This window comes from Mesoplodon bidens (genome assembly GCF_964165515.1).
Source record: "Mesoplodon bidens genome assembly, chromosome: 3".
In the NCBI taxonomy this organism is placed as follows: Eukaryota; Metazoa; Chordata; class Mammalia; order Artiodactyla; family Ziphiidae; genus Mesoplodon; species Mesoplodon bidens.
The window spans coordinates 176,587,778-176,610,435 of record NC_138178.1 but is presented as its reverse complement, the minus strand read 5'-3'; the positions used below and the strand labels follow the sequence as shown (position 1 = coordinate 176,610,435).

Below are 22,658 nucleotides of genomic sequence, written 5' to 3'. Positions count from 1 at the left end.
TTCCTGGATAAATAAATGGTTATCTGCTAAGGATTTTGTTTTATTCCAATTCAAATATCTTTCCAGGATAAAATATGATACTAATCAAAAAAAACATAAGAAGTTACGTGGAATTTCATGGTTATAAAAAGGAGAAGGTTTTAATGGGCCTTCTACAGTCAAAATTCAATTCAGATTTTTCTACTCTAAATAGGGTGGGGTGTTCAAAAACCAACTGACAGTTCTGCCTATGATGTCATTAAAAATAACATTTCATACCCATATGGCTCTGACTGCTTTCATAGTTGGTCGTGTCTGAAAGATTAATGCAAACATGATCTTAAGGGGCCACATCGTACTGACCAGGGAGTCGTATTTCTGGATGTAAAGCCGACACATCACATCCCCACTTACCAGCAGGTGCCCCAGTGCTAACTGCTCTACACAGCCTCTGCCTTCGTTTCTACAGTATATCTGAAGGGCCAGAATCTCTCTCTTGCAGCAATTATCCTTAAACACCTGAAATTGAAAGTTAGCTATTTTAGAGGATTAATATTTCTTAATCTCCACATGCTGCTACTTTAGACAAGGCAAAACCACTGTAAAAAAACCATGAGAACATCCCTTAAGTGGGCCTCAGAAAGCATTAAGAACTATTTTAATCTAAGTAGAATGAAGGAGCCACCCCCACTAAGAGACACAATTTAAATAATAAAACATTAACTACCATCTTTTATTAGATAAACCAAAAGTAAGCAAGTTATACTGAACAACTGAAGATCACTCTGGAGCAGCACACATTTTGGGTTAACTCTGACACGCTCAAGACAAGGAGACACCGGGACCAAGTTCACATTGGATCCTGGAGATTTCCAGGCACCAGCACTGCCGTAGGTGGGACCTCCCATCAAGGGACCAGGGCAGAGCCCGCTACAACTTGATGCCTTTGTAGATCCTTGCCAGAGAAAGAGAGAAACTACTGTAAAAGATAATATTTTGCAGATGGTTTGTAAAACATTTATTTCGGTTCTTGCTCCTACGGTTATGTCACTAATAACTCATTTTTCACCAAGAAGAAAGCATTAGCCTGCTATGTAAGAAACTTTTTTTTTTAAACTTTTTATTTATTTATTATTTATGGCTGTGTTGGGTCTTCGTTTCTGTGCAAGGGCTTTCTCTAGTTGTGGCAAGCGGGGGCCACTCTTCATCATAGTGCACGGGCCTCTCACTATTGCAGCCTCTCTTGTTACGGAGCACAGGCTCCAGACACGCAGGCTCAGTAGTTGTGGCTCACGGGCCCAGTTGCTCCGGGGCATGTGGGATCCTCCCAGACCAGGGCTCGAACCCGTGTCCCCTGCATTGGCAGGCAGACTCTCAACCACTGCGCCACCAGGGAAGCCCAAGAAACTTTTAATAATATATGTTGCATGGACTGGGGTTAATCCAAAATGAAAATGTTTCCCTTTGAAAATGAAAACCTCCCTTTAATTTCATTTTTCCTTGGAAAACAAATACTCTCACAACAACACAAGCTACACCGTCCTCGTCCTCAGGCATTTCTAAGAAACGCCCACACGCTGACACAGTAACAGGGGGAACAGGGAGCTCAATATGCCTTTCTAGACTCCACAAGAAAAGAAATAGAATCAACAGCTGTTAAGAGTTAAAAATAAACTAATTTGGAGTCAAATCTAATCCTCTGTAAACATGACTTTTTTAAAAAGGTCATAATTTTAGATATTAAAGTAAACAGAACAGGTATTTTTAACCAGTAATAAATAAGCTTCCTTTCTGTGCCATTAAGTTCCTTTTTTTTTTTTTCTCCTTTGGCTATGCCTCACGGCTTGTGGGATCTTAGTTCCCCGACCAGGGATCAAACCTGGGTCCACGGCAGTGAAAGTACCAAGTCTTAACCAATGGACTGCCAGGGAATTCCCTAAGTTTCTTAAATCATTTACCTTTAGGGAGAAAAAACATAGAATGAAAATATCAGAATAATAAAAGTACAGAATTTTAGAGCTGAAAAAGATCTAGTATCATTACTACAACTGTCCCATTTTACAGATGGGGAAGTGGAGGTCCTGGGGTGGCCACCATCCTCAGTGACCCACCGAGGGGCTGATCTCGGTCTCCCGGGGCCCAACCAGCCCTACATTTTCCCACGAGGATCCATGGCTTCAGTCAGTCTCACTTATGATTCTTCAACAAATCTAGTAATTCTTCTTCAGCTATAAATGCCATTGAAAAATAAGGATAATAACTCCGAATAAAGAAATGAGACACTAAAAAATTCATCTTAGCCCATTGTTTCAACCTTTTCTCCTGGTCACATTGGTTAGATACATGTTAACAAGTTAACAGGTTGCCATGTTAAGACAAGAGGTAGAACTGAGTAATTTGTTTTTCTTAAAAACAATCCCTTCCATACTAAGTGAAGTCTTTAGTGGCAGGTAAATGCTAAGGAAGAACAGGTACACGGACGTTCGGCCAATTCTGTCTCTGAACCGCCCAGAGCAGGTGACATCGGATGCCCCGTCCTGGCAGCCCACAGGCACCCGTCACCAGCAACCCTCAAATCACCACACTCACCTGTGCTGCTTGACAACAAAGCCATGGGAAAACCCCAGAGTGAGAATTTTACTGTACAATTTAATGACCTACATTTAAAAAATTGTTAGGTTCATTGATCAAAATATCAGAACCACATATTTTTATTGATATTTTAAGTACTTCAAGAATGAGTCGTTTCAAACTAGAAGTGTGCCTGGCAGGGCCCGGCAGGGCATGGATGACCACAGGGATGGGTGAGAAGGGCCCAGGGGGGAAGCTGGTGGGCGCCCAGGGTCCCTGTGCGCTGATCTGCAGGACACTCCTGAGCTTTTGCTGGCATTCTCAACCACGTGGGGGAGGGAAGAGATGAAATCTCACACGTGTCTTAATGACTTCGAGATGCTGCCTGGGGGCAGGCAGAGAGCAAATCCAATGGAACCCCTCAGACTAGCACTGCTTGAAGGTAGAGCGCAGGCATCTGGGATAAAGACCCGAGACAACAGTGCACGCCTCTGCACTTGACTTCCTCCTCACCCACCTGGGGGTCTTGGGAGGTGAACCCGTTACTGACCCAGGTAAAGGAGACAGGCTCGGGGGTCACGCGGCTGGGGACCTGCCCAGCGGATCTGCCCCGTCTGTCCCAGTGCTTACGTGACACAGTCCCCTGTCTCGACCCTGCTCCATCAGCTGTCAACTCAGAGAAACTCGGAACCAGGGCACTGGATGCAAACTACGTGGGAGGCACTACCCAGCGCAAAACAGTGACAAAATAATTTATTAAAAACCAAGAATACCTTGTCTTTGCTGATGCCTTCTCGACAGGCAGTGCATTTCGGGCTGGAGGAGCTGAGGGGAAACACACAGTAAATGTGTTAGAGCGAAAGCCACCTTCTCATCTGAACCCACTGGATACGGTGAACCGTTCACTTTAGGGTCACGTCTGCCGTGCGAAGCTCAGAGCAACCACCAGAGCTTCAGGATGCCCCAGTGAATTTGGTTTAAATACGGTTTAAATAGGAGAAAAGGGTTAAAATTCTTTTTTTTAATAGTAATTTTTCATAAGGAAGTTTTTAAGCAGAACAGCTTAGATCAGTCCCTCTTGGAAAGTCCCTTTCAATTAAAGGTGAAATTTTATTTCAGAAACCAAAAGCAGCTCTCTGTGAAGGGGCTCTTCAGCGTTGAGTGTCCACAGCTATCAGGAAAGCCTCTGAACGGTTCTGCTTTATAAGCACAGTCAGTGCTTTATCCACAGGCTATTTCCTTCACAGTGTATTGAAAGGATGATGCAATTCCGTGGACTTGAACAGTGTGGGAATTTAAAGCTGACCCTATCTAAAGAAACCACTGGTCTCCTACATTATTCTTGTCCCCAAACTCAGGACACCAGCCACTGCTCCCACGCTGCCCTGTTTTGGACTTGATTCTCACCCCATCCTGGGCCTGGAAACCACCTCCTAGAGATTAAAAATAAAAGCTAATTTTGAGCGCTCCCTACTTCCAGGGCCCCTGCCCTAGACAGCCGAGAGGCGCCAGGAGTCCAGGCCAGGGAACAGCAGCAGGCTTCAGAAGCAGGCGGCGGGTGGGCGCGAGCACACTGGGGCCCTGCGGAGGGGCAGGAGGGCCAAGGGTCGGCCCGGGAGGAAACTAACTCGGTTTAAGATAAAAGCTCACTCATTCAGCCTGCATTAATATGGACCCTGTGCCTAACTGTTTTAATCACGGGGATCTTTTCACATCCTTAGACCCCGGGGCCGAGTGGCCTCTGGGCGGGATCCCCTGACACCTGCAGAACACAGAACAGGAGGAGCTCAAGAAGCAAAGAAGGGCCGAAACCAGCAGAGCAACAGCCCCCGGCCCCTTCCGCGGGGCCAGCGTGCAGGGAAATCAGGTGCTCTGAGCCTGCTCTGCCATCACTAAGCTCCAACCAAGAGTTATTTTACCCACAAGTTGGCGAAGCTGAGTTCACCGTTGGGGATGAGTGGACAAGAGCACGGCGGGAAGTACCCAAAGGAGGGTGCCGGGCGGGAGGCTGCGCTCAGTGGTGGGTCTAGAGGAGCAGCCGGCAGCCTTGCCGGCCCTTGTCCGCTGCTGGGGACCCAGACTGAGCACAGTGCCCGGCACCCCGCCCAGGAAGTACCTGTGGGATGAACGAAGATGCTCTCTCAGCCAACGTTAGCTCTGCTGTAAAACTCCAGCCTCTCTGACGCCCGTGATTCTAAATGGCATCAGTGCCCAGGGGACAGGCCCGTGAGGGCTGCTGCGGGTTCCCTGACACCCACTGGATACCACTCAGCTTCGGCCTGGCCCATCCCTCTCACGGCCCTGTCCCCCAATCCCAGCCCCCAGGCGCTTGCCCCAAAGGGCCCCACCGTCATTTGCAGATGGGATGTCTCCTCCCCATACTGTGAGCGCCTCCAGCAACACTTGGCCACGCAGATGGAGACCCGGGCCCCGGGGCCGAGACCTCGCTGGAGACGCTGGGGAGGGGCTCCCTGAGCCTGCGGTGCGGGCCCCGGTCCCCTGCGTTGGGCACCCACCTGAGCAGGGCGCCCATGCAGGTCTCGCAGAAGCGGTGTCCGCACTCGGTCTGCTTGGGGTTGCACAGCACCAGGCGGCACTTCTCGCACTTGTACTTGTCCTCCACGGCCTTCACGAAGCGCTCCTTGTAGCCCCCCTGCTCGGGGACCAGGACAGCAGGCCCGGCGCCGCGCTCGGGGTGCAGCTTCAGCGGGGGGTTGGCTGGCAGGGTGCCGGCTGCGTCCAGCTTTTTACTCGGCTCCATCCTGCGGGGGGCGGGGGGGGTGTCCATCAGAGACACACACTGGGAAGCACAGGGCGCTGACGGGAGGCCCGGGAGAGCCAGCGCGTGTGCTCTCCTTCAGCCTCGAGGACACACGGGGGCCCTTCCAGCCTCCAGCACCTGACGGAGCAGGACGCCACCCTCAGACACACCTCCCACCCAAGGATCTGCTACAAGGTACAAACTGCATTCTCAAGGCTCTTTAACTTAAAATACAGATGATACCCTGCCGTAACTTTAAATTCTACGCATCATTCTGATGGCGTGGCTGGAGCCGCAGCTGCTCTCAGCCGATTTCATTTCCTTGTGAGCCTCGCTGCGCTGCCAGGTGATACGACCCGGCCCAGGGTAGCATCACCGTGGAGGCCAAGGCCGGACCCGCTCCTCTCACCAGCGATGGCACCTCCCTCGGGGTCCTTTGCACTCTGCCCGCCCACGGGGCGGCACCTGCCCAGCCCCCTGCACCGAGCCTGTGCCCTGCAGCCTTGGGAGGTGCGTCCTGGGTTTGCGGGGACCCTGTGCCCGGGGTGGGCCGGTGGAGGGGACGCCGGGCTGGGTCTCCGCGCCCTCTCCCTTCCGGGAGCGCACAGGTGGCTGGTCCCCACCTGCGAGTCCCCGTCGCCAGGCAAAGTAGGAGGTGCCTGGAGACCAGCCACAAAGACCCCAGGCCCAGCAGCCTCGGCAGCAGTGCATCTGGTGGCCCTGCAGAGAAGGCTCTTTCACAGCGTCTCTCAAGACTGCGCTGTGCTCCTGTTCAGTCCATCTATTTCTGCTGCTGACAAAAATAAGGGCCAAATTCTTTCTCCTCACGAGGCTGTGGGCATCCGCCCGCATCCCCACCCGGCCCTCCTCAGCCTGAGGCTCCTCGCCAGCCGGGCTGGGCCGGGCCGCGAACTTGGGTTCTGCGGGAACCAGGGTGCACCCCACCCTAGACCCCAGGGTGCCCGGGCGGCTGCGGGCAGAGCCCAGCTCTCCCAGCCTCATTCCTCACGCCACCTCTTCCTGCCTCTCCATGGGGCTGAGGGAACGAACGTTTCGTAGCTGGGATGTGTAAGAACCACACAGGCAGTGGTACATGTGACAGGTAAATGACCTGGTGTTTCAGCCACACTTGGGTTACTTTTAACAAAATAGCACATTATCGTGCAAAGCGTGGGAGCCTCCTATGAAATCTATTTGTGAAACCAAAACAAAGAAGATTTCAAAATGACCCCAAAAGGCCAGCAACCCTTTGCTCACCAACTTGTTGATTAGAATCCTGTTCATCAAGATGCTAAGTAGGAAGGTGCCCGTCAGGGAAAAGGGTCAGCCAGGAGCCGACCTGCTGCCACTGGCCGCCCCCCTGCCCCTCTGCAGAGGCTGACCCCGGCCCCACTGCTCCCGGCCGGGAATGCCCCTCCCACCTCCTCAGGGAGGCCCACCCTGGTCAGCCCACACACCCCACCCCTTGGTCCATCCTCCTAAGACTGCCCGTTTATGGTTTATTTACTGCCTATCTCCCTGTGGCAAGACGCAAGCTCCCCAGCAACACGGGTTGGGATCTGTTCTGTTGACTGACACACACCAGGCACCTAGAACCGCTAGTGTCTGATGGGTAGAAGGTTCTCTTCTTATCTCAACTCAAAAATACACATTTGTTGAGTTAACAAATAGAGGGAAAGGTGAGGTCTGAGCCACTCATACCAAACTGTGTTTCTGTGAAACCAGAAAAAAGAAAAAAAAAAAACAGGAAAAGAAAACTCTTCAGATTTCACATCTGATCTCATAGCTTCATACCTTGAAAACCCTTGCTTAGATTATAAGCTACTTGCAACTTTGGTTTAGTATTTTATCCTATAGTGCGTAAAGAAGCCGTGTGTTCAATAAAGTTTTTAGTGAGAAATGTTTGATTCTTTGGAGGTGAATTCCTATTTCAAATATGAGAGACAATTACCTTAAGATCAAGTTAATGACAAATAATAAATGTTCCTTTACCTATATAACATGTCATACCCTGTATAGACAAATGAAGAATATAGTTTTAGATCCTTGGTTTTACAGGCTGCTTAAGATAAGCAAACGGATGCAAGTATCCCAAGAACACAAGGAGAACGTCACAGCAGCCTGTCCTGAAAGGCAGAGCACAGCCTGCGGCCAGCAGGTGTGCCAGGACTCACCTGGAATGTGAGGTGCTGACGTGGGTAGCTCTGCAGCGGGCCCCAGGAGCCTCTCACAGTCCTGCTCAGTGTCCCGCATCCTGGCCCACGCACGGCCCACTCCTGAGCTAAGCTGCTGGCTGGAGAACGAGCCTTTGGGGAAGGAGGGAAAGAGGCCCTACAGTGCTTAGACGGCACGAACAAGAAAAATACCAGACCTCCTTTACCTGATATTCACAAGTAAGGAAGGAGAAAACTATCTAAACGTGAAATGTCCAGAACAGGCAAATGCACAGAGACACAAGGTAGATGCACGGTTGCCGGGGGCTGGGGGGAGTCGGTGCATCTACTAATGGAAACAGGGCTTCTCGGGGTGATCAAAGTGTTCCGGAATTGGATACCGGGGATGACGGCACATTCTGAGAACATACTAGAAACCACTGGACTGGACACTTTAAAGGGGTGGATTTTATGGTATGTGAATCATATTTCAATTTAAAATCTAACCAAGAATATTACAAAGTAACTGTTTAAGATGGTTGGTTCCATTTGGGTTTGGTTAACTCGTGACATTTATAGACAGTGTCATACACTGTAAAATGTAAGACTGAAACCAAAGTGGACATGCGTGATGCTGTGGGAAGTGCCTGCCATGTGAGGGGACAGCAAGATTTCTTTGTAACGACAGTACCTGCTCACAGAGAAAACAACAACCACTAGCCATGGGGGTGATGTGTAAGGAGTAAGCACCAGATTCCGGGACTGCAACTACCCAGAGGCAGACGCTCCCCTGGGTGTTCAGTGCGACTGTGCAGATGTCCAAGAACAGCAAATGCACAGAGAGGAAAACGTGTCTCTACACAAGCTGTGCCGTACACGCAAACTAACCTACAGCTTTTCTTTCGTCACCTACAATGTATCCTGGGCACTTTTCCACATCAGCATGTAAAGATGCACTTCGTTATTGTGAAGGGCTGCACAGCACTCCACTGCATGGTTTACCAGTTCTACTCATGGCGAGCTAGGCTGGTTTAGGCTTATGTTATAAACAAACTGCAGTGAGCACTCCCGAATGCACCTTTGTACATTTAGGCAAGCACACAGCAACACAACTGCTGGGTCAAAGATGATGTGCGTTTTAAAACACATAATCACTGCTCGGGATTTCCCTGGTGGCACAGTGGTTAAGAATCCGCCTGCCAATGCAGGGGCCACGGGTTTGAGTCCTGGTCCAGGAAGATCCCACATGCCACAGAGCAACAAAGTCCGTGCGCCACAACTACTGAGCCTGCGCTCTAGAGCCCGCGAACCACAACTACTGAGCCTGCATGCTGCAACTACTGAAGCCCGCGTGCCTAGAGTCTGTGCTCCGCAACAAGAGAAGCCACTGCAATGAGAAGCCCATTCGCCGCAACTAAAGAAAGCCCGCACACAGCAACAAAGACCCAATGCAGCCAAAAATAAATTTTTAAAAAAATGTATATATATATAATCACTACCAAACGTCTTTCTAAAAAGGTTGTCCATTGTATACTTCCTCCAATGGTTAGTAAACTAATAAACATTATTTTAGAGGACAGTAGCTCATTTCACTCCAACACTAATGCTCCCGACTTTGTTTCGGCCACAACCGAGTTTTCTGGAGGGCACTGCTGGCCTTGTTGGTGAGCACACCTCAGGTTCTTCTGCAGGGCTGTTGGCAGGCACTGCCACGCAACACTGGAGGGCACACCCGCCAGCCTCCTCCACAAGTGGGAGAGCCTTTCTTCAGGTGAGCGACTCTGCAGAGGTTTGCCAAACCAACCACATTTTATTTCAACAGATAGCTGGGCACCTACAACGTACACAGCTCTGTGCCTCGCGTGTCAGGGCACGGGGATGAAGGAGACTGTCCCACCCTTAGGGGTCTCTGCGGGAGTCGTGAGGCAGGTGAGCACTGCAGGGTTACAAGGTACGAGCGGCGCCAGACGCCAAGAAACGCCATCTGAGAGGTTACAGAGGGCTGCGGACCTTCAAAACAGGAGGCTGGCACCTCTGTTTGGGGGAGATGGGGGGTTTCCTGAGCGGGATTTGCGGTATGATTCCAATTCTAGCAGAGGATGAAAGAAGGAGGGCAGGCAGACACAGCACCGTTAGCTGGTTGTGGAGGGGAACCGGGAACTGGGGGCTCTGGGGAAGGAGCCGGAAGGCCCCGAGGGGTCTGGGTGGGAAGGACGGCCTGGTGCCTCTTCCCTGAGGCAGACCCTTGGGCACAGCTTTTGTCCTCTGGGCCTCACTTTTTCTGTTCCCGTGAAAAAGTGAAAAAGAATTACTACCCCTAATTCTCATGGCATTACCAGGCGGCACTGATACATTATACCGAGGATCCCTCTACAAACTCTGCAGCACTATACAGAGAAGATACACTCTCCTCCAGCTGGGGTCAGGAAGTCTGACGGGATCGTGCTGTTTCCTCATCTTAGACAGCTCAAAGCCTCTTTGAAAAGCCCCTTCTCAGCAATTAGGCAAGAAAAAAAGAAATAAATGGCATCCAGATTGGAAAGGAAGAAGTAAAACTATTTCTATTCTCAGATGACATAATCTTGTGTATAGAACATACTAAGGAATCAACTAAAAACAAGCCGAACTAATAAACTTGTTCAGCAAGATTGCAGAATACAGGATCAATATATAAAACCCAGCTATATTGCTACACACTAGCAATGAACAATCCAAAAATAAAATTAAGAACACAATCCATTTAAAAGAGCACCAAAAAAGAATAAAATATCTAGGAATAAATGTGACCAAAGAAGGGCACGATGTGTACTCTGGAAATCATAAAATGTTGTTGAAGGCATTAAAGATGTAAATAATGGAAGGATTGGGGGGGTCCTAAGACCTCCCTGGCGATATCCTTCCCTGCCTTTCAAAAAATGTACTATGTGATATTTGACACATAAAAATGATTCTGTGCAATATACATGCAAGGTAAGAATACAACAAGAAAACCCCAGAACCCACTGCCCATTTAACAGTCACCGTCTACCTGTGTGCTCCGTCCTCAGCTATCTTCCTGCCTCTCTCCAAAAGTAAATATCAGCCTGAACTTCGTACTTAAAATTTTCTTACGATCATACATTTTTCTTCTTAAACGATATACTTTTGCCCGTTTTTAACCTCATAAACATGATCTACCATATGTAGTCCTCTGCCATCAGTATTACATCTACCCATGTTTGCTGTGTATAGTAGACACACTTCATTCATCTTCACTGCAGTATAATATTCCATGATGTACTTATCTATTTTCTTACCGCACTGCTTCCAGTTTTTGCTATTATGGACAGTCTGTTCTGAGGCTCTCATCTCATATAAGTTTCTCTAGGGTACATCCTCTAGACCAGGGGATTGGGGTTCAGCAAACTATAACCTATGAGTCAAAGATAGTCAGTAGCCTATTTTTGTTAGGCCCTTGAGCTTAAAATACTTTTTAGATTATTAAGGAGTCGAACAAACAAATGAAACAAAGGCAGCTGTGTGACAAGACTGTGCGCTGCCCACAAAACCTAGAACATTTACCATCTTGCCCTTTACAGAAAGAATCTGCCAGTCCCTGCCCCGAACTCTACGTCTAGAGTGCAGAGGAATGGCTGGTTAGCAGGGTGCAGGCGCGGCCAATTTACAAGCTTCTCTTAACCCACACCCTCCCTCACCAACACTGGGTATCATCAGACATTAATTTCTGTTAACCTAGCACGTACGATGGTCCCTTTTCTTCCTTACTCTGATTAATTAAATAGGTTTAGCATCTTTTTGTACACTCATGGGCCACTTGTGATTTTCCTTCTGTTGAAATGCCTGATTGCATCTCCTTTGCACTGTTTAATTGGGTTATTGGTCTTTTAAAATATTGATTTGTAGGCATTATTCATATGTTCTGACTGCTAATCTTTTGTTAGTTATACGTATATGTTTTTCCCCTAAGTTGTGTCTTAACTTTATGTATTTTAATGAAGAGAAGTTCTTAATTTTAATGTAGTCAAATGTATCCTTTTAAAGGATAATCTTTATCTGTATCTTGGCCTTTTAAAAATATTCAGATTAACTATTAGAAGAGACAAAGAAGGACACTACATAATGATCAAGGGATCAATCCAAGAAGAAGATATAACAATTGTAAATATTTATGCACCCAACATAGGAGCACCTCAATACATAAGGCAAATACTAACAGCCATAAAAGGGGAAATCAACAGTAACACAAGCATAGTAGGGGACTTTAACACCCCACTTTCACCAATGGACAGATCATCCAAAATGAAAATAAATAAGGAAACACAAGCTTTAATGATACATTAAACAAGATGGACTTAATTGATATTCATAGGACTTTCCATCCAAAAACAACAGAATACACATTTTTCTCAAGTGCTCATGGAACATTCTCCAGGATAGATCATATCTTGGGTCATAAATCAAGCCTTGGTAAATTTAAGAAAATTGAAATTGTATCAAGTATCTTTTCTGACAACGCTATGAGACTAGATATCAATTACAGGAAAAGATCTGTAAAAAATGCAAACACATGGAGGCTAAACAATACACTACTTAATAACCAAGAGATCACTGAAGAAATCAAAGAGGAAATTAAAAAATACCTAGAAACGAATGACAATGGAGACACGACGACCCAAAACCTATGGGATGCAGCAAAAGCAGTTCTAAGAGGGAAGTTTATAGCAATACAATCCTACCTTAAGAAACAGGAAACATCTCGAATAAACAACCTAACCTTGCACCTAAAGCAATTAGAGAAAGAAGAACAAAAAAACCCCAAAGTTAGCAGAAGGAAAGAAATCATAAAGATCAGATCAGAAATAAATGAAAAAGAAATGAAGGAAACGATAGCAAAGATCAATAAAACTAAAAGCTGGTTCTTTGAGAAGACAAACAAAATTGATAAACCATTAGCCAGACTCATCAAGAAAAAAAGGGAGAAGACTCAAATCAATAGAATTAGAAATGAAAAAGGAGAAGTAACAACTGACACTGCAGAAATACAAAGGATCATACAAGCAACTCTATGCCAATAAAATGGACAACCTGGAAGAAATGGACAAATTCTTAGAAAAGCACAACCTGCCAAGACTGAATCAGGAAGAAATAGAAAATATGAACAGACCAATCACAAACACTGAAATTGAAACTGTGATTAAAAATCTTCCAACAAACAAAAGCGCAGGACCAGATGGCTTCACAGGCGAATTCTATCAAACTTTTAGAGAAGAGCTAACACCTATCCTTCTCAAACTCTTCCAAAATATAGCAGAGGGAGGAACACTCCCAAACTCATTCTACGAGGCCACCATCACCCTGATACAAAAACCAGACAAGGATGTCACAAAGAAAGAAAACTACAGGCCAATATCACTGATGAACATAGATGCAAAAATCCTCAACAAAATACTAGCAAACAGAACCCAACAGCACATTAAAAGGATCATACACCATGATCAAGTGGTGTTTATTCCAAGAATGCAAGGATTCTTCAATATATGCAAATCAATCAATGTGATACACCATATTAACAAATTGAAGGAGAAAAACCATATGATCATCTCAATAGATGCAGAGAAAGCTTTCGACAAAATTCAACACCCATTTATGATAAAAACCCTGCAGAAAGTAGGCATAGAGGGAACTTTCCTCAACATAATAAAGGCCATACATGACAAACCCACAGCCAACATTGTCCTCAATGGTGAAAAACTGAAAACATTTCCACTAAGATCAGGAACAAGACAAGGTTGCCCACTCTCACCACTCTTATTCAACATAGTTTTGGAAGTTTTAGCCACAGCAATCAGAGAAGAAAAGGAAATAAAAGGAATCCAAATCGGAAAAGAAGTAAAGCTGTCACTGTTTGCAGATGACATGATACTATACATAGAGAATCCTAAAGATGCTACCAGAAAACTACTAGAGCTAATCAATGAATTTGGTAAAGTTGCAGGATACAAAATTAATGCACAGAAATCTCTGGCATTCCTATACACTAATGATGAAAAATCTGAAAGTGAAATCAAGAAAACACTCCCATTTACCATTGCAACAAAAAGAATAAAATATCTAGGAATAAACCTACCTAAGGAGACAAAAGACCTGTATGCAGAAAATTATAAGACACTGATGAAAGAAATTAAAGATGATACAAATAGATGGAGAGATACACCATGTTCTTGGATTGGAAGAATCAACATTGTGAAAATGACTCTACTACCCAAAGCAATCTACAGATTCAATGCAATCCCTATCAAACTACCACTAGCATTTTTCACAGAACTAGAACAAAAAATTTCACAATTTGTATGGAAACACAAAAGACCCCGAATAGCCAAAGCAATCTTGAGAACGAAAAATGGAGCTGGAGGAATCAGGCTCCCTGACTTCAGACTATACTACAAAGCTACAGTAATCAAGACAATATGGTACTGGCACAAAAACAGAAATATAGATCAATGGAACAGGACAGAAAGCCCAGAGATAAACCCATGGACATATGGTCACCTTATCTTTGATAAAGGAGGCAGGAATGTACAGTGGAGAAAGGACAGCCTCTTCAATAAGTGGTGCTGGGAAAACTGGACAGGGACATGTAAAAGTATGAGATTAGATCACTCCCTAAGACCATACACAAAAATAAGCTCAAAATGGATTAAAGACCTAATTGTAAAGCCAGAAACTATGAAACTCTTAGAGGAAAACATAGGCAGAACACTCTATGACATAAATCACAGCAAGATCCTTTATGACCCACCTCCCAGAGAAATGGAAATAAAAACAAAAATAAACAAATGGGACCTAATGAAACTGCAAAGCTTTTTCACAGCAAAGGAAACCATAAATAAGACCAAAAGACAACCCTCAGTATGGGAGAAAATATTTGCAAATGAAGCAACTGACAAAGGATTAATCTCCAAAATTTACAAGCAGCTCATGCAGCTCAATAACAAAAAAACTAACAACCCAATCCAAAAATGGGCAGAAGACCTAAATAGACATTTCTCCAAAGAAGATATACAGATTGCCAACAAACACATGAAAGAATGCTCAACATCATTAATCATTAGAGAAATGCAAATCAAAACTACAATGAGATATCATCTCACACAAGTCAGAATGGCCATCATCAAAAAATCTAGAAACAATAAATGCTGGAGAGGGTGTGGAGAAAAGGGAACACTCTTGCACTGCTGGTGGGAATGTGAATTGGTACAGCCACTATGGAGAACAGTATGGAGGTTCCTTAAAAAACTACAAACAGAACTACCATATGACCCAGCAATTCCACTACTGGGCATATACCCTGAGAAAACCGTAATTCAAAGAGTCATATACCAAAATGTTCATTGCAGCTCTATTTACAATAGCCAGGAGATGGAAACAACCTAAGTGTCCATCATCAGATGAATGGATAAAGAAGATGTGGCACATATATACAATGGAATATTACTCAGCCATAAAAAGAAACGAAATTGAGCTATTTGTAATGAGGTGGATGGACCTAGAGTCTGTCATACAGAGTGAAGTAAGTCAGAAAGAGAAAGACAGATACCTTATGCTAACACATATATATGGAATCTAAAAAAAAAACGTCATGAAGAACCTAGGGGTAAGACAGGAATAAAGACACAGACCTACTAGAGAATGGAGTTGAGGATATGGGGAGGGGGAAGGGTAAGCTGGGACAAAGTGAGAGAGTGGCATGGACGTATATACACTACCAAACGTAAAATAGATAGCTAGTGGGAAGCAGCCGCATAGCACAGGGAGATCAGCTCGGTGCTTTGTGACCACCTAGAGGGGTGGGATAGGGAGCGTGGGAGGGAGGGAGATGCAAGAGGGAAGAGATCTGGGAACATATGTATATGTATAACTGATTCACTTTGTTACAAAGCAGAAACTAGCACACCACTGTAAAGCAATTATACTCCAATAAAGGTGTAAAAAAAATAAAATAAAATGCACATCCAGTCAAAAAAAACACCAAAATTCAGATTAGCTCATGGGTGATGCTGATGAAAAAGGGACGACCTAGTATACAGGAAAGCAAAATAGAAAACAGCTCTGATTCTATCACAGAATTATTTTCAAAAGAGGGATATTCTGCTCAAATAAAACTAGCAAATGTGCCACCAACTATGTCAAATAGACTCATATTGCTCAAGGAAAATATTCTTCCTAAACAAAAGATTATTCAAGACAGAGATGGACCCCGAGCAGGGCCAGTGGGCAGGCCTGGGCCCACGCCCTTCTGTATCAGTGAGACAGCTGATGTGGGCCTTAGCTGGACCAAGGAAAGCAGGAGCTTGACTCCTTGGTAGGTGCCAGGACTGGTGGACGAATGAACACTCTCAGGGTTACTGACAATCCCAGACTCTGCCAGCGATCAAGGTCACTACAAGAAGTCAGTTCTGGGGGCTTCCCTGGTGGCGCAGTGGTTGAGAATCTGCCTGCTAATGCAGGGGACACGGGTTCGAGCCCTGGTCTGGGAGGATCCCACATGCCGCGGAGCAACTAGGCCCGTGAGCCACGACTACTGAGCCTGCGCGTCTGGAGCCTGTGCTCCGCAACAAGAGGCCACGATAGTGAGAGGCCCGCGCACCGCGATGAAGAGTGGCCCCCGCTTGCCACAACTAGAGAAAGCCCTCGCACAGAAACGAAGACGCAACACAGCAAAAATAAATTAATTAATTAATAAAAACTCCTACCCCCAACATCTTCTTAAAAAAAAAAAAAAAAAAAGAAGTCAGTTCTGATTTGAAGTGTAAGAATCACCTAACCACCTCCTAAAACAACTACGGCGACAGGAATGATGTCTTTCAGTCTTAAAATAAGACAATTACCCACCTACTGTGTCCTGAGGAAAAGGGAGTTCTGGATTTAGGAAAACCACCTTTGGAGGCAAATTTTTCACAATCAGCTTGGAGGCAGACAACAGTGAGCGCTGCTATAGTTGGATGCTGATGGGGTGTATCACCTTAAGACCACATACAACGTCATGCAGAGGGAGAACCACTGCGGTGAATCTGCTTCAGATGTCCTCCCATCTATGTAACAGGGAGGGTGAAAACCTCAAGATCAGCAAAGGAAACAAAATTTCTATCTGCAGGACCAGAGTTTTCAACTTCAACAAGGGAGGACACAGTTTTTACTAGAACGCCCTCCAACCAACAGGCACACAAACACTAATAATAATATATTCTATCTTTCGTACTGTTTACCTTTGTAAGCCATCGTAATTCCTTTTAGAAATCAGGTGGGGTGTACATACATTAGGCAAACTCAAAATTGGTCACAACGTTAAGAACAGACTAGTGGACTTCCCTGGTGGCGCAGTGGTTAAGAATCCGCCTGCCAATGCAGGGGACACGGGTTCGAGCCCTAGTCTGGGAAGATCCCACATGCTGTGGACCAACTAAGTCCGTGCGCCACAACTACTGAGCCTGTGCTCTAGAGCCCGCGAGCCACAGCTACTGAGCCCACGTGCCACAACTACTGAAGCCTGTGCGCCTAGAGCCCATGCTCCGCAACAAGAGAAGCCACCGCAATGAGAAGCCCGTGCACTGCAACAAAGAGTAGCCCCAACTCGCCACAACTAGAGAAAGCCCACGTGCAGCAGTGAAGACCCAATGCAGCCAAAAAATAAATTTAAAAAAAAACAGACTAGTGAGTGATGTCAGTGAAAAGGGCTCAGTAAGGAATTCCAAAAGTCCATCCTTCAATAAAAGCAAGAAAAAAGCTGGCAAAATCTGTCAGAAACAACTTTTGTAGAACTCTAAAGAGTAACCAAAAGCTTGCAACATTCAGAGGAACACTTAATCAAGCGAAGCCTTGGCAAGAACAAGTGAGATCTGTGGCATGTTACCTTACCCTGGTCCCGTCCCCCAAGAGGTAGTGGCCTGGAAGATAAAAGCCTGCAATCCCAGTACAGGTACTTGGTGGGGGTCTGGGGGTGGGTGGGTGGAGCAGAACAGATCTCACTTGCAAAGGATTTCAGTAGTAGGTTATGACCTATCTGGTGGCTCCCAAGAAGACCAGCTCAAATGGCTTGCCTTTACTTCACCAAACTCAGGACTCTCCCAGTGCTGAGTCAGCTACTGGTAGAGGGCAGGGGGTGTGTACTGAAACGTCTACAGACAAATGTATTAGTTGCTGATGCCTGGGGCAACCAGTCACAGCTGAGGCAAATGACAGACAAGCCAAGAGGCTGACAGGAAATGCTGGGAAATAAGGGCTTTGAAAAGCACCAGCATGTTCCTGGGATTCTAGAAGGCCAAGCACATGCCCAGGGCTGTGTGCACACACTCAGCAAAGACCTGAGAAGCCCCTAAGGTCTCACCCCTGGCTGACCTTCAGGTTCCGCACAAGCAGGAAGTGAATGCTAAGGCAAAGCTGTCAACTGCCTGGCCGAGTGCTGAAGACATACCCCAATACTCATACAGGCCCTGTCTCAAGAGACTCGGAGATAATTCTGGTTCCAGGCACTTAAGGAAATCTCTGTCTGATTACTAGCTGACTATTATACTATTACAAAATTAGCTCAAAGAAGTTGTTATGCAAACAATAACTATAACAAGCAGCAACAAATACTGGGAAGAATCTAATTTCCAGATTTGCCACATTATACTATTCAACACATCCGTTTTCAACAAGAAAATTACAAGTCAGGCAAAGAAATAAGGAAGTGTGGCCCATACACAGGAAAAAAAGCAAGTAACAGAAACTGTCTAGGAGGAAACCCAGACATTAGACTTACAAAGACTCTGAATCATTGATTTTATGTGAGTTCAAAGAGATAAAGGAAACTTTGTCCAAAGAAGTAGAAGAAACCATCAGGGACTTCCCTGGTGGCGCATGCATAAGACCCTGCACTCCCAATGCAGGGGGCCCAGGTTTGATCCCTGGTCAGGGAACTGGACCCCACATGCATGCTGCAACTAAGAGTTCGCATGCCACAACTAAGGAGCCCACAAGACGCAACTAAGGAGCCCACGTGCTGCCACGAAGGAGCTGGTGAGCTGCAACTAAGGGGCCCATCTGCCACTACGAAGACCCGGCACAACCAAATAAAAAAATAAATACTTTTTAGAAATAAAAAAAAAGAAAGAAACCCATCAGAACAATGTCTCATGAAACAGAAAATATCAATCAAGAGAAAATTTTAAAAGGAACCAAATGGAGATTCTAGAGTTGAGAAGCACAATAAAAGAAATGAAAAATTCAATAAAGGGGCTCAACAGGAGAACCAAGCAGGCAGAAGAAAGAATTAGAGAACCTGAAGGCAGGTCAATTGAGATTTGAAGATAAGACAGTTGAGTTTATCCAGTCTAAGTAACAGAAGGAAAAAATAATAAAGAAAAATGAAAAGAGCTTTAAAGACCTGTGGGGCAACATCATTCATACCAACATATACATTATGGTAGTCCCAGAAAGGAGAGGAGGGAGAGAAAAAGGTGGAAAGAATACTTTAAAAGGTAATGGAGAAAAATTTCCCATATTTGATGAAAAATATTAATCTGCACATCCGGGAAGTTCAACAAATTCCACGCAGGATAAACTCAAAGAGATCTACACTAATACACATTATAATTGAATGGCTGGAAGACAGAAAGAATTCTGAAAGCAGCAAGAGAAGTGACTCCTTACATAAAAGAATTTCCTCAATAAGATAAACAGTTGATACCTTATCAGAAACCATGGAGGACAGAAGACAATGGGATGACATATTTGAAGGACTGAAAGAAAAAAATATCAATTAAGGATCCTCTATCCAACAAAACTATGTTTCAAAAATGAAGGAGAGGGGCTTCCCTGGTGGCGCAGTGGTTGAGAGTCCGCCTGCCAATGCAGGGGATGTGGGTTCGTGCCCCGGTCTGGGAAGATCCCACATGCCGCGGAGCAGCTGGGCCCGTGAGCCGTGGCCGCCGAGTCTGCGCATCCAGAGCCTGTGCTCCGGAACGGGAGAGGCCACAACAGTGAGAGGCCCGCGTACCACACACAAAAAAAGGAGACTCTCAACAAAATACTAGAAAACTAAACCCCAAAGCATATTAAATGTATTATACACCACAACCAAGTGAGATTTGTCCAGGGAAGCAAGAGTGGTTCAATATAAGAAAAATCAATCAATGTAATATACCACAGTAATAGAACAAGGGGAAAAAACTACATGATCATCTCAACTGGTGTAGAAAAAACATTTGACAAAACCAAACTCCCTTTCATTATAAAAACCCATAGAAAACTAGGAATAAAAAGGAACTTCCTTGACATGATAAAGGATATCTATGAAAAACCCACATTTAATGGTGAAAGACTGAAGGCTTCTGCACTACGATCAGGAAGAAGGGAAGGATGCATGCTTTCACCACTGTTATTTACTATTATACTGAAAGTTCTATCCAGAGCAATTAGGCAAGAAAAATAAATAAAAGGCATCCAAATTAGAAAGAAAGAAATAAAACCATCTCTGTTCATGGATGACATGATCCTATATTTAGAAAATCCCAAAGAATTCTCAAGAAAAGCAACTAGAACTAATAAATGAATTCATCAAAGTTGCAGGGTACAAAGACCAACAAAGAAACATCATTTGTGTTTCTATACGACAGGAACAAACAATCTGAAAAGTAAAGTTAAAAAGCAATTCCATTTACAATAGCATCCAAACGAATAAATTACCTAGGAATAAATTTAACCAACAAGGGGAAATATTTGTTCACAACTGCTGAAAGAAATTAAAGAACACACCATTAAATGGCAAGATACTTGTTTGTTCCAAAACAAATCTATGTACATGGACTGGAAAATAATATCATTATGATGGCAACACTACTTGTGATGGTTAATTTTTTATGTCAACTTCTCTGGGCCACAGGGTGCCTAGATATTTGGTCAAACATTATTCTGGATGTTTCTGTGAGAGTGCTGGATGAGATTAACATTTAAATCGGTAGACTAAGTAAAGCAGACTGCCCTCCCTCATGTGGGTGAGCCTCCTATTCAGTCAAAGGCCTGAACAGGAACAGAACAAAAAGGCTGACCCTCTCTCAAGTAAGGAAGATTCTTCCTGCCTGTCTTCAAACTGAGACACTGGCTTTTTTCCTGCCTTCAAACTCAAACTGATGTCAGCTCTTCCTGGATCTTGAGCCTGGCTTTTGGATAGGAACTATGCCTTTGTCTCGCTTGGTTTCAGGCCTTCAGACTCAGACTGGAACTAAGCCACTGGGTCTCCTGGTTGCCAACTTACTCTGCATATCTTGGGACTTGCCTGTCTCCATAATTGTGTGAGACCCAGTTCCTTATAATAAATATCTCTACACACACACACACACACACACACACACACACAAACACCCCTTATTGGTTCTGTTTCTCTGGAGAACGCTAACTAATATAGTACACAAAGCAATCTATAGATTCAGTGCAATCCCTATTAAAATTCCAGTGGCCTTCCTTTTACAGAAATGAAAAACCTGATCCCAAAATTCACAAGGAACTGCAAAAGGGACCCCAAAGAGCAAAACAGTATCGAAAAAGAAAAAGAAAGTTGAACAACTCACACTTCTCAAACTTACTACTTCAAAACTGCCTACAAAATGACAGTAATCAAAACAGTGTAATATTAGCATACGGACAGGCATGTGGACCAACGGAATAGAACTGAGAGTCCAGAAATAAACCCATACATCTATGGCCAAATGATTTTTGACAAGGATGTCAAGACCATTTAGTTGGAAAAAAATAGTCTCTGAAACAACTGGGTAACCGGGCAGAAGAATGAACTTGGACCCCTACCTCACTCCATACACACAAACTAACTCAAAATGGATGAACAACTAAAATGTAAGAGCTAACACCATAAAACTCTTAGAAGAAAGCATAGGGGTAAATTTTAATGATGCTGAATTTGGCAAAGGAGTTTTAGATATGACACCAAAAGCACAAGCAACAGAGAAAAATAAGATAAAAGTGGCCTCACCAAATTTGAAAACTTTTGTACATAAAAGGACACTATTAAGAATGAGAAAAGGGGCTTCCCTCATGGCACAGCAGTTAAGAATCCGCCTGCCAATGCAGGGGACACGGGTTCGATCCCTGGTCTGGGAAGACCCCACTGCCATGGAGCAGCTAAGCCCGAGCGCCACAACTACTGAGCCTGCGCTCTAGAGACCATGAGCCACAACTACTGAAACCACGAGCCACAGCTACTGAAGCCCGCGTGCCTAGAGCCCGTGCTCTGCAAGAAGAGAAGCCACGACAATGAGAAGCCCGCGCACCAAAACGAAGAGTAGCCCCCGCTCACTGCAACTGGAGAAAGCCCATGCACAGCAACGAAGACCCAATGTAGCCAAAAATAAATAAAATAAATTAAAAAAAATTTAAGAATAAGAAAGGACAACAAAGAAATGGGAGAAAATATCCACAAATTACATATCTGATAGGGGTCTAGTAGCCAGAATACACAAAGAACTCTTACAGCTCAACAACAAAAAGACTAACCCAATTAAAAAATGGGCAAATGATGTGAATAAACATTTCTCCAAGGAAAACACAGAAATAGCCAATAAGCACACGAAAAGATGTTTAATGTCATCAGTCACTAGGGAAATACAAATCAAAACCACAATGAGTTACCACTTCAAACCCACCAGGATGGGTATAACTTTTTTTTAAAAAAAGGTAAAATAACAAGAATTGGTGAGGATGTGGAGAAACTGGAACCTTATATACTGCTGGTGGAAACAAAATGGTTCAGTTTTTGTGGAAAACATTTTTGCAGTTCCTCAAACAGTTAAACATGAAATTACCATATGACCCAGCAATTCCACTCTTAGGTATATACCCAAAAGAACTGAAAACAGGTACTCAAACCATACCCACACACATGGTTACAGTAGTACCATTCACAATACTCAAAAGACAAAAACAACCCAAATGTCCATCAACAGATGAATGGGTAAACAAAATGAGATAAATATTACTCAGCCATAAAAAGAAATGAAGTGATGATAGAGGCTATAACACAGATGAACCTGGAAAACATTATGCTAAGTGAAAGATGTCAGAAACACATACTGTATGATTCCATTTATATGAAATATATAGAATAGGTAAATCCATAGAGACAGAAAGCAGCTTGGTGGTTG

General features: G+C 44.7%; 1 protein-coding gene across 5 annotated transcripts in view; it reads right to left on the bottom strand.

Annotated features, from left to right (window-relative positions):
• TRAF3 (TNF receptor associated factor 3) overlaps positions 1–22,658 on the bottom strand; it is a 119,209-nt gene that overhangs the window by 24,352 nt on the left and 72,199 nt on the right. For 4 of the 5 annotated variants that reach the window (XM_081228394.1, XM_081228398.1, XM_081228396.1 and 1 more), the window contains 3 exons: positions 5,067–5,312; positions 3,324–3,375; positions 394–498 (listed from right to left, as the gene is read on the bottom strand). In XM_081228394.1, the coding sequence (XP_081084520.1) occupies positions 394–498; positions 3,324–3,375; positions 5,067–5,312 (403 nt within the window). Of the gene's footprint in view, positions 1–393; positions 499–3,323; positions 3,376–5,066; positions 5,313–7,485; positions 7,618–22,658 lie in introns of all 5 variants that reach the window. The other variant, XM_081228395.1, reaches the window with a different exon arrangement.